At 30.1% G+C, this 13,338-nt stretch overlaps 1 protein-coding gene across 1 annotated transcript; it reads left to right on the top strand.

The window, feature by feature from the left end:
* Window positions 1–6,829: 6,829 nt before the first annotated feature.
* LOC133783273 (two pore potassium channel a-like) lies at window positions 6,830–11,092 on the top strand. The gene is made up of 3 exons (XM_062222838.1): window positions 6,830–6,975; window positions 8,895–9,863; window positions 10,844–11,092. The coding sequence occupies exons 2-3, from the start codon at window positions 8,929–8,931 to the stop codon at window positions 11,037–11,039; spliced, it is 1,131 nt and encodes a 376-aa protein (XP_062078822.1). The 5' UTR covers window positions 6,830–6,975; window positions 8,895–8,928; the 3' UTR covers window positions 11,040–11,092.
* Window positions 11,093–13,338: the final 2,246 nt, after the last annotated feature.

The raw sequence follows: 13,338 nt of genomic DNA, 5'->3' as shown, positions 1-13,338 counted from the left end.
AGGTACTCAAAGATTCATACGACACATACAGTTTGTCAATCTACTAATTATTGGATTTCTCCTTTAGTAGGTCACAATAAACTAAATGTCGATGCATATGTAGATGTTGGTTCTAATACTATAGGTATTGGAGCGATTATTCAAAATTCATGTGGAGAAGTCTTGGCTTGTCTCTCCAAATCACTCTTAGGCAGTACTGTTTTTTAATATAATTCTCTCCAATCTGGAAAAATTTACATCCCTTCAAGTTGTTGTATTTTTTAGTTATAGCTAGTCGGGTTGTTGTGCTCTGTGTATTATTTGTTTTGTAGGTTGCTTTACAGTGACTCAAGCAGGATGTGTAGCTTTGATGGTAGCACTGGATTGAAGCCTAATGTCAAGTCTTCCTTTAAGTTTTGTTGAATCAGATTGTTTAGCAGCTAAGACTACTTTTTTGAAAAGATCCTCTTATTGCAAAGACTTAGGTTCTTTGTTAGAGGATATTCCAAGTTTGTTGTCCAATTTTCCAAGAGAGTCTCTAATCCATGTACGTCGTACAACTAATAAGGTTGCACATGGATTGACAATGCACGCTCTTAGGGTAGACGATGAATTTGTATGGCTAGAAGATTCCCTTTCTTTTCTTCAAGCTTTTTAGTCTTTTAAAGTGTATGACATTATAAAAAAATTCAATGAATATATTTTTTCATGGCGACAAAAAAAAAAAAGTTTCTTACATATGAAGTATGCTTGATGGAGAAAACAAGCTAACACTAAATTATTTGTTTAAGTTTTGTCGAAGTAATATAATAATAGGAAACTTGCAACATAACTCTTTATACTGTTGTATTTTTTTTATACTTAAAGGTCTAAGTAAATTATTTGGTGACATAACTCTTTACCATTAATGTTTTGGTGCGACCATCACTCCTTGTCGTTGTTTGTGTTCTAGGGACATGTGGGGGCATCATAATGGATAAAAATTAAATAGAATTTTGCAGCATAACTCCTTATATAGTTATATTTGTTGCATGTAAATGCCTAAATGATTTTTTTGGCAATATAACCCCTTTAATTATTTCAGAAATATAAATTATTTTATTTTATTTTAAATTTAAACTAAAATAATTTCAATTTTTGAAATATTTAATAGAATTGTTTCAATTTTCAATTTTGACAACCTTTAATATGTATATAGGTTTTTTTTTCTTTTGCTTAAAATGTGAACATAAGAATAAAAAAAATTAAAATATGTAAACTTTTTTATATAAATTAAATTTTCATAAAATCTAATAACTTTTTTTTTTGTCTTTTTTTCCATTTATCCCTCTTCTTATGTTGATCTCTAGTCTCTCTCTCTTCAAAACAAGAGGATGAAGACACTAGAAGTAGCATAGAGTAGCTAGTTTTTCTCACTTCTCCATCTCTTAATTTGTGGTTTTGACAGGAATGGCAGTAAAAAATGCTCACAATTCTCTTATTGGATAAACCACTCGTGATTTTCTACTCCATAAATTGTAGGTACCTTCAATGTTTACTTTTAATCTCCTATTTCATATGATCCATGTTTCTATTGTCCTTGAAAAATTCAATATGTATTGTAAGAAATTTGGGATCAAGTTGAGCAAGATGCAAAGCAAGGTCGGCTCAACGGAAAAAGTTGAGAACTACAAACTTTTAGGAGTAATTAACTAAAATTAAACACTAAATATATTTAGTTGAACTTTACCCATTATTATTATGAGACTTCCCAAATTATCCTTATTTGAGCAGATGATTCTAAGTGTTGTTGTAATGTGTATTATATGTGTCACATTATAGTTAAATTGGAAAAGCATTCTAATTGTAGCATGATTAAAAAGAAAAAAAAGCATATAATTGAAAGGGTATAATGGATACATTAATTGATAATTTGGATACTAAAATAAGAGTTAAAAATAATGAGTAAAAAATAAAGTGAATTATTTAAAATAGGTACCGGGTCTAATTTCCACTCGGCTCAACCCTTAATGAGGCCTTAGGCCCAAAAAAAAAATCTGAAGCCCTATATTTAGAAGAAAAAAGTTTGGGCCTTATTTTTAGAAGAATTTTTTTTCGTGGGTCTTATTACCATACATTTTTAGACCTTTTTTTTTTTTAATTTTTAGGCTTAATTTCTCATAAAATAAAATTTGTTAGCCTTAAACTTGTGGCTAATTGGAATGCTAATTTCAACATGATAATGATGATTGATTGAAAAGTTAGATAGAATAGTATAACAATATTTACAAATATGTGTACCTTGTTCATAAGTCATCACCCATAAATTTTGAAGCACAAAATTATATAGAATTGCTTTTAGATACATGTTCAATATTGTTTTCCCACAAGGTACCAAGATACTTTTAAATGGGTATCCAAAGTGGTATATGAATATGGATTTTTTTTTAAAAATAAAGACATATAAATATATTGTTTTTTGTTGTTTGAAAGAATATATAAATATAGAGTTTATACATTTTTAGATCATGTGTTTTGTCTCATTACTTGTTTGGACCTTGTGTTTTGATAAATTATTTTTTGGACCCTGTTTTTTGTAAAATGGTTCAAATAGACCCTTAAACCTGATGTTGATGAACAAAAAATTGTATATAACAACACAGTTCTTAGGCAGAATGACTATATTTTTGTTCTGAGTTGTTAGTTTGATGAATTATTTGTGATTTTAATTCAAAAAACTTTTATCAAAATCGGGTTTAGGGGTCTATTTGAACTATTTTAGAAAATGCAAGGTTCAAAAAGTAATTTATTAAAACAAAGGGTACAAACAGATAATGAACCAAAACACAAAGGGTAAAAAGGCATAAACTCATAAATATATAGGGTATAAATTATATCAAAATTGATTGAAGCGAATGAATTAATTAGGGATGATTCGAAATCAAAGCTAAACGAATGACCTTTGATCTTTTTCTTCACCAAATCGCCTGGTTCTAGTTGTGAGCTTCATCTCCGATACTTTCCTCCTATTTTTGGGTTTATGAATTTCTCACCTAAAGCTCTTTGCAAATTGGTTGGTGTTTTAGGGATACGACGTAGTTTTACTATTCTTCCCTCCTTTTGCAAGTCGTTTTCCCTTGTTATCAACTTGTTTGTTGCTAAGAAATAGTGGTGGATATTGTTTTCATACTTAAAAATGAGAATTTTATAGGCCACACACTTGATAAATGTTGTAACTTTTATGAAACTAATATAAATTAATTGATTTGAGGATATTCTTGTGAATATTGTGTTTTTATGAGTTTATTGTGAAAAAGCTATAAAATTCTTTCTTTCTTGTCCAAGCACCAAAGTTCAAAAAGGACATGTTCATTATTCTTATTAAAATGGCACCTTCGAATGTCATATATAACTAATTTTCTTTAATTTGAAGCCAAAATAGGATTCCAATGGATATGTCATATTTAGCTTTATTTTTTATGTTGTGAATAAATTATTCAATATGATCCAAAGGGTTGTGGGGAATATAGAAAGACACGAGACTTTCTTGCTTAATTTTACGAAAAAATAAGAAATAATTCATTCTGTTTATTTTGTTTGATGGAGATTTTATAATTCCTGATTAGGAATCTCGATCAGGAATATTAATAAAAAAAAATTTGCATGATTTTTTCTCGAATTAAATCTTATGTTACCAAAAAGAAATTTATTTTTCGTGTTTTGACTTTAATTCTTATACTATGAAACGAAATTATTATTTTTTTCCCATTAAACAAATAAATAAAAAATTGAAGTTTATTAAATTAAGGCTTATATTAGAGAAGGACATATATTTACATATAAGTACATTTTTATTTTTGGCATATTTCTATGACATATTTATTATTATTTAAAATGATTAAAATACTTAATTATATATATTAATTCAATTGATGATAATAAGTACATTATAACCATCATTTTTTTTCATTCTTATCCATTAAAAAAATGAAAATTCATCCCACTAGAATTAATAATAGCCATCAACTAATAACTTTGTTATATGCAATTATTTTAAAATAAGAAATTAGTCAAATCACACATATTTTTCGTATCTAATTATTTTAAATTTATGTCCGTTTTAAATGAAAAAAAAAAGTGTTATGTCAAAATTTGACGAATTATTTAAAATTTTGTCAATTTTCTCACCATTGAAAGTGACAGGTCAATTAATTCGCACAATGTAGAAATTACGAAGAATGATCACACAATTATTTTTCAAAGGCTATAGCTATCTATGATAGAAACAACCTTGACTACACAAATATATTGAACAAACTAAGATTAAATCACGATTATATTTACAAAAATACAATAATAATAATTATAAATTGAGCCTGTTGATGTTGAATACAAAATATAATATTTGTCTAATTATTGTTACTAAAATGATAATTTTCAAGGTTTTTTTTTTATATTAAAAAGATGATATGTTTTAAAATTTTGGACTCCTCAATCTTAATCGCAAGTGTCTAATCTACTCATAATTTTACCTTAGTAATCACAACTTTCGGTAGATTTTTCCTTCAATTATTACATAAAAGGAATAATGATAGGTGTCAAAATTGCTTTTTGAAGGCCCCATTTAGCAAAGCTTGTTTGATGAAAAAAATAGTAGGTTTCATGTTGACTAAATAAGATTGAGCAACAACCATTTTACATTCACATTGAGCATTGCTATTAGGCACTAGTGTGCCCAATGTCACGCGCTAATATTTTGACAACAGAAATGTCTGTGCGACACCTTGGCTCATTTGAGCCAAGGTCAACCTTCCAACAATTCAGATAACAATTGACACATTTTTCGCGCGACTATGTGCCTTTGCACACTTCCGTCTCTCGAACAACTCTCGTTAAGTCACGCTCTCAAGCATCTATGAATGCATATGTGCATCAAGACTTTCTAGCCAAGATACTCACACTGTCCATAGGTTCCCACTATGGCAAGGCAAAACCAACAATCGATGCTCACCCAGACATTCACAAGGCAAGGTAGCATATGTGGCCAAGAGTCAACACCAAGCTGACGTGTCAACGCCTCTCGTCATGCCCCATTCGATAACATTCGAATAGTTCCCATTGTGGCCCAAGAACTCTCATCCGTCCATGGTCCAATCCTCAAGGCACCATGTCTTCACGCCTGTTGGCAGGCCCTCGAGACTAGCTGCCAAACTAGTAGCACACGCTGGACCTCTGTCCTTCTCAAGCATTGTGCACCCTCCAATGTTTGTATGCTAACAAGTCTCACGAATGACTTCCCGTGCCATCTCGTGTCAACACTCATGGCCATGGCGCGTCACGACATCTCTCGGAGGTTTGGGCCACGTTCCATGCAAGCGGCATACCCGCAAGCCAAGAGAATAGTACCCATAAACCTCTGGCAGCACACTTCAACGCACTACTGGGGCGACCCGATAATGTCCATAAGTACTCATACTCATGGAGACATATGAGTCCCCTCATGGTCCTCATATGTCTGCCCTACTAGCCCTCCTTACTAGTAGTAGCTCACTTGACGCACCTGCGCCAGGAGGTGGTGGAGAGTTGACACCAGGTGCTCCTCCTACAAAGAGCCTTATGAGCTTTTAGCCTTCTACCAATAACATATATGATTTTTGCTTGGGAGACATATTTGGCTTTTAGCTTGCCAATTCTCCGAATCTCCCAAATCCGATCGCATCATTGCGTTCATTTACCCTTTAATATAAAACATGCCAAGCCCCGTCCATTTTCAGGCAATGTTGAAGATATTTACGAAAATGCCACTGTCGTACAAACTAGGAATCAACATGCTCACCAGCCTGCACCCTCGCATGTGCATCTGACCGAGCACCAACCTAGCTTGTAACGTGCCCTTAAGAGCGGCATGTTACACTCTCCCCACCATGAGTTGACAACTTATGAGTGATTAACAGTATTTTCATTATAATTATTAAATTAAAATATAGAGGATCTAATTTTAAATTGCACTAATAACGATGTTGGGTGTCACAGGTCATCGAATTGGTCTCTCCAAGTAGACAGAACATGCGACACTTGGTAGCACTCCAAGCTAACAAGTTAGCCTAAAACCCACGCTTGTGGGCAAACAAACTCATTGGTTAGTCACGAACACGTCTCGTACATGCAACGAGCAATAACAAAATATGAGCAAACACATAACAAGTCATTCTTTAGATACGTCCATACAACACAAAGGCATACAACAAAGACAAGTGGCGCGCAATGACTCAACAAAGTCAACAAACAAGCAACATATAAACAATAAGAAAGTATATCCAGACAATTATAGATAAACATCATTTTATTAATAATAAAACCTTAATAAGGCAAGATAATACACAACTTGAGTTTCTATCTGACATATGCATAAGAGTGTTGCTATTTGGCACATTTAAAGTGTCCAACACCACAAAAGCTGTCACCATTTAATTGGTTAGTAATACCCTATAATAATAATTAAATTGAATTATGTGGACCCGATATTAAATTTTATCAATAACGATATGTCATATTCTTGTAGTATTGAGCACCACTGGTGTCCCTTAGCAATTCTCAATACATAATTACATTACTACCACTATCCTACCTACGAGGTTGCTCGGTACAAGACTTTCAAATGGTCTATGCAGGTGTGCCAAAGGGCAGCATGACACATTGTTCAACATTGATGTAGTTAGGTGGGAACCACGTTGTGCTCTGTGCACCCTTAAATTTGTGATGGCTGACTGATCTGGCACGTGCCTTATTTCGAATCGCCTTTCTTGGCATGCCAAGCTCCATACTTTATAACAAGAAACAAATTTGTGTGATCTCCACTACTCTAATCTAAGTATCGTTTATAACACTTACATGGGGAGCATATAAAAAAGCTGTATATCGTTTTTCAATCTTTCTGGACCAATTATCGATTTTCCCGGAAAGTTTTTCTGCCTCATTTTCTCCAACAGCAAACAAACACTCATCTTTATTTGACTGGTAAGCAAGTGTCTCACTTCTCAACATTCTATGTATCTTCTTGTTCACATTCATGGTTTCATTGGCCACTTAAAGTTTCCATTTTTCTGAGTTTTTTTTCTTCTCTTATATAAATGTCAAAATATAATTCGGTGTCTTTTTTTCAGCTGGGTTTTTTTGTTCACATTCATGGTTCCATTTGGTTCCTTTCTGCTTTTTGATATAAATATCAAAATAGAATACATCAGACTTAGATATTTTATATTCTATAACTTTGCTTTTATGGAATTAGCAGAATTTTACTCACTGAAATATCTCACTCGGAGAATAAGTGCCTTTTTTAGCAGGGCTTTTCTTGTTCATGGTTTCATTGCATACTTAAAGTTTGCATTTATATATATATATATATATATATATATATTGGGACGACTACGATTTTCACAGTTTTTTTTGTTAACTATGTTGTTGACAAAAGTTGATTTGTGATAGTTATAAATTCAAATTTTTTATTATAATATTGTATATTGTAGTTATTTAGAATATTCCACAAAGTTTTAAGAAATTCTGAATATATAGTCTCGAAAACAAGATTCAAAAACTTGTTGCACGCGTAGAAAATTCGATTGTTTGAACATTATTTTTGGCACCGTAAATTATTCGAAAATTCTTGAAATTTTGTTGGATATCCTAAATTACTACAATATGCACCATTGGAAAAAATTAGAATTTATAACTATACACACATATCAAAATCAATTTTTGTCAACACCAATGTTAATATTTTCCTATATAAATATATATATATATCTTCTATTATATAATAAGTGTATAGTGGATGAAAATTCTTAATTTTAAAAAAAATTTATATTTTTTTCATTAACTTTAACCGACTTAAACTTAAATAAAATTAAATAAAGGAATATCAAAATAGAATACATCAAACTTAGATATTTTATATTTTATAACTTTGCTTTTTTGTATTTAGCAGAATTTTACTCACTGAAATATCTGACTTAGAGAATAAGTACCTTTTTTAGCAGGGCTTTTCTTGTACATGGGTTCATTTGGATACTTATGTTTGCATTTATATATATATATATATATATATTGGTAACGACTACGATACTCACATTTATTTTTAATACCGTTGTTTGATAAAAATTTGTTTCGGTACGTGGATAGTTATAAATTCAATTTTTTCATTACGATTGTGTATATTATAGTCATTTAGAACATCACATAAATTTTTAAGAAATTTCAATTAATTTACAGTACAAAAAATAAGAGTCAAACAAGTTATTGAATACGTAGAAAATTCGATTGTTTGAAACTTGTTTTCGTTGCCGTAAATTATTTTGAATTTTTTGAAAATTTGTGGGATGTTCTAAATTATTACAATATAGACCGTGACAGTGAAAAATTAGAATTTATAATGTAGAAACCAACTTTTATCAACATCAATGTTAGTCTTTCCCTATATATATATATATATAAATGTAAAATTATAATGAATCTCACACTTAGATATTTCAGTTAATCTATTAAACCCTATCAATTTTTGTTTATCTTGACTTATGACCTAAACTTTAGTAAAAAGATTCGATTTTGTTATAAAAATGCAAACTTTTTTCCAAAATTTTCTTGAATTTACTTTCTATTGTCATGTCTTCAATGACTTTGCAATGTTTTGAACTGATTTTTCCAACACTTCAACTGGTATGATTTTTTTTAGGACTGATCTCATGTCTGGCCATAACACTTGTTTTCCAGAGATAGCTGACCTTCAAGAACCAAAAGTGTTCCAAAAATATCTGATCTTTTTTTAATAAAAAAAGACAAACTTTCTTTCCAATTTTTTCTTGAATCTATGACTTGGTAATGTTTTGATCAAAGTAATAATTTTTCCAACACTTACTCCAACTCTTTTGACTCCTTTATAGGACTGATCTTCATATTAGCCAAGACCATCAAGAAATGTCAAGTAAAAAAGGAGTTGGCAAATACTTGTTTGCAGATCTAGCTGATCTTCCAAAAACCAAGAATGTTCCAAGAAGATCGAGATTTCGACGCTGCAAAAGCGCGCCAAGCACAGAAGACTTTGTTCCAATTGAAAAGCTTGTCTCAACAAGTTCTTCTTCTAATGACTCAAAGTCATCATCAAACAATCCATTCTCAACCAAATCCCTTTTGAGAAACATACGCCCAAGTTTTAGGAAAGTGATCATATTCTCGTCGTTCTACTTAGGACTAGGCACAACATGCTTCTACTTATTCAGAGACCAACTCAAGGGAAAGAAAACAAATGGGGTTCTTGATGCAATCTATTTCTGCATAGTCACAATGACCACAGTTGGCTATGGTGACATTGTCCCCAACAGCAAAGCCTCGAAGCTACTCGCCTGCGCCTTTGTCTTCACCGGCATGGCTCTAGTTTGCTTGACTCTAAGCAAGGCTGCAAATTACCTTGTTGAGAAGCAAGAGTTGTTGGTTGTGAAAGCCTTGAATAAGAGCAAAAATACCAACCAACTTCAAGTCATAGAAGAGGCTAAGAACAACAGAACAAAGTACAAGTGCATTATGATCTCTATAGTTCTTTTGGTGCTTATGACTATTGGAGTAATCTTTCTCACAAGTGTTGAGAATTTGGACTTTGTGGATGCATTTTATTGTGTGTGTTGTACTGTGACAACTTTGGGGTATGGAGATGTGAGCTTCTCAACTCAAGGTGGGCGAGTTTTCGCAATCTTTTGGATTATGATAAGTACCATTTGTTTAGCTCAGTTTTTTCTTTATATTGCTGAGCTTAACACTGAGCTCAGACAAAGGAAATTGGTGGATATTGTTCTTAATCGCCCCATGACTTATATTGATTTGGAAGCTGCTGATCTTGATGATGATGGCTCTGTTGGGTAAGTTAAAAATCTTTGATTCTGTGTTTGGTTTCATTTTTCTAACATGTACCATTTTACTTGCCCATTAAATTAGTATAATTAGGATAGTATTTTGGTATATATTGACTAAAACATGAATGTTTGGTTAAGTTAATGGCTGGAAAAGTTTTTCATGTAAAACCACTTCTATCTAAAAAAATATAGGTAATTTCTCATATAGGGGCACGTGTGATTACATACCTGCAAATTTTCAGAATATTGCGAATAATTTACATACCGAAAATTAGGTTCAAACATGTTGTTGCACACGTGATTCATTTTTTTATGCGCGTGAAAATCAACATGTTTGAGCCTAGTTTTTGGTCTGTAAATTATTTGGAATTTTCTGAAAATTTGTAAGATAGGAAGTTCTAAACAATTACAATATACATGGTCATAAAAAAAATTGTTCACGAGAATTGTCCAAAAAATATATATCATTTTACTTCATATGATCACACTAATATTTATGTGTTTTTATAAATAAGTATCATTAGAAAGTGTTTTGGTAATGATATTATGTTCAAAATCACTTGTCTCTGAATTTGTTATCTCTAATCTATCTCACTTATATTATTGTTATTTCAATTATTTATGTACAACTTGTAACTAGTTATGTAAAGGTGGTAATAAAATGATATAATTATAGATCATATATAATTGAGATTTAACTCTGTTCTTCCACTCAGGGCTACAAAGTTTTTTTAATAAAATCACCAAAAAAGATCACATGTATCATAATGATACACCATCTTAATTTTTATTATTAACCATTATTATTAAGTAACTAGTTACACATAGTAAAGTGGTATAATTATCAGTTTTGTATATAACTGAGACTTTACACAATTTTTCTTATTTTTGAGTAACTAGTAGTAGTAATTACTAGTAGTAACTACTAGTTACTAAAGTGATATATAACTGATATTTTAGTACCTTCATCTTCTTGTTCCACACAGGGCTGCAGAGTTCATCATATACAAGCTTAAAGAAATGGGGAAAGTGAGTTCAGAAGATTTATCACTTATTTTGGTGGAATTTAATAGCCTTGATATTGATCAATCTGGAACTTTGTCACATTCTGATATAACTCTGGCTCAGTTATCTCCACCACATACTAAAACTCCTAAATATAGTAATGCCCCACATCTTTAATTAGGGTCCAATTATTCTAATGTAACATTAAAGTGTTATTAACGTAACCATGGAAGTTTATATACACAATTATTGTTTTCTAAGTCTTTGTATCTTATCTTATATACGGTAAGAAAAAGAAAAATACTTATAGTCATTTGTTGGGTTACTTTTTATTATATACATGGAAATATAACTACTCTTCACGCGATTTTATAATATATTTAAAGAATTTTTATATTAATCTTGTTAATTATATTTTTTCTAAAAATAGAATATAATTTTGAGTAAGGAAAATATAATTTTTTTTTTATAATGATAGAAAATTATATATTTTTTTTTATACATTTAGTCATTTTTCTATTTTTTAATGTTATGTTTGTGTAATTCACTTAAAAATTTATATATAATATACATACATATGTATTTTCTCATCACTTAAAATATATAAAAATTCAATTTTTTTTTTCAATTTCCTAATACTTTTTTTACTTATTCTCATATAAATCATCCCGTATAGCTCTCCTTTATATATAAACTAGAAAATATAACTGCGCTCTGTTAGAATATTATTTATTTGGTATATAAAATCAACTAATTGATTTAATATATTAAAGTCAATATTTAATTTATTGACAAAATATTCTAATTAATGGTCAACATTGTTTGTTACCTGATTTGTTGTTACCCGATTTTTCATATCCCAACTGATTGAGGAAATATCTCAATCTGTGGCAGAGACTCTGATGGTAGGTCTCACTCTATAAATATAGAGTACCGGTCCCCAAGCTCGCTGCTCATTCTGACTTTCAGTAACTCCATCTAAAAGAGTTAGTGAGAGCTTGGAAGCCCGTGTACTCGTTCTAACTTCTGTTCATTTTCTTTTGTAGATCTAAAGCTAGATCGAGGTTATCAATAGCAATGGCTGGAGGTATACAATATTCGATTCTTTTTTGCATATGTTCATTCATATATTAATTCCGCCTACATGTATATAGAATTGTTCATATGTCTACTTTCATATTAATTCTAACATTTGGTATCAGAGCCAGTCTACATCTCTGCCTTGCTAATTTTATCTGCATGTATATTTATTTGATTTATATATGCCTTCATATTCATATTCATATATATATATATATACATATATCTTCGGTTTTGGTTGGCCTACATTTAACAAAATTTCTTTTGGTAATTTTATTGTGTTTGTATTGTTTTGTGTTTACATATATGTTATATCTAACATATTTTGGCAATATAAACAAATTATACACATATATTTTTTTATGATTTATAGATGTGCCTATGTCTTCATCTATACACATATATTATATATTCGTGTATATAGTTTTATATATTGTTTGAGGGCCATATTCATAATTTTTATTTTTATTTTTATTTTGATAGAGAGTTTTAATGTCTCATATTTTTTGATTTTTTGTTTCAAAACTAATTTTCCACATAAGTACCATTAGAAATCCTTCAGATTATTTTTTCTAATGATCTATGTTTCCAAATCAAGTTTTGAGAATCCAAAATCAGTTTTGCAACCTTCATGTACCCGGTTATGGCCAAAAACAATTTTGATATTAAATTTCGATTTTTTGTTGTTGTTTAATCAATCTAACGTCATGAATCTCTTTAGACATGAATTTCGAACCAATTTGGACAATAAATTTTATCTTGCCAATTTAATTAAAACATATAATTTTGGTAAATTATATATTTGAAAATTAATTAAAATGTGCACTTACTTGATTTTGGTGTATGGTATATTTCTTTTATTCATGCAATATTAAATAATTGTGCTATTTTAAGAATGTAAGAAATTTTTACAATTAAGTTTGTGCAATTATTTTATTAATTCACGAAATCAGAAAATGATGTTATTGTCTTATTAAGCATGATTTTTTCTACCATTAAGTATATATATGGAATTATTGTATTTTCGTACATATAATTAATTATACTAATTTGTATGATTATTTTGTTCTCATTCATGCAAAATTTATTTTGAGTATAATTATCTTTAATTTTATATGTATGCCTTTATAATTTTAAATACATTATATATATTTCATTATTGTGCTAGATATATTTAGATTATATTCAAAACATTAAGATAGGTTGAATAATATTTAGCACATTAATCTCCATAAATTATTCATAAAATATTCATAAAACATTTAGGGTGAATAAAATTATGAATAATTCATAAACAATTTTGTGGTTGACATAAGAACGCATGAAACTGAGACAAATGCTCAATCTAGAACGGTTTTTAATGATCTTCGGACGACCACACTAGGAGCACTACTCT

Source organism: Humulus lupulus, chromosome 6 (genome assembly GCF_963169125.1).
Source record: "Humulus lupulus chromosome 6, drHumLupu1.1, whole genome shotgun sequence".
Lineage (NCBI taxonomy): Eukaryota > Viridiplantae > Streptophyta > Magnoliopsida > Rosales > Cannabaceae > Humulus > Humulus lupulus.
The sequence above is the reverse complement of the archived record's forward strand: the minus strand, read 5'-3'. Positions and strand labels throughout refer to the sequence as shown.

Bases quoted from the DNA above. Each gene is read 5' to 3' on its own strand.
- LOC133783273 (XM_062222838.1), top strand. From the start codon at position 8,929: ATGTCAAGTAAAAAAGGAGTTGGCAAATACTTGTTTGCAGATCTAGCT. The intron at 9,864-10,843 runs GTAAGTTAAAAA...TGTTCCACACAG, and splicing joins GATGATGATGGCTCTGTTGG to GGCTGCAGAGTTCATCATAT.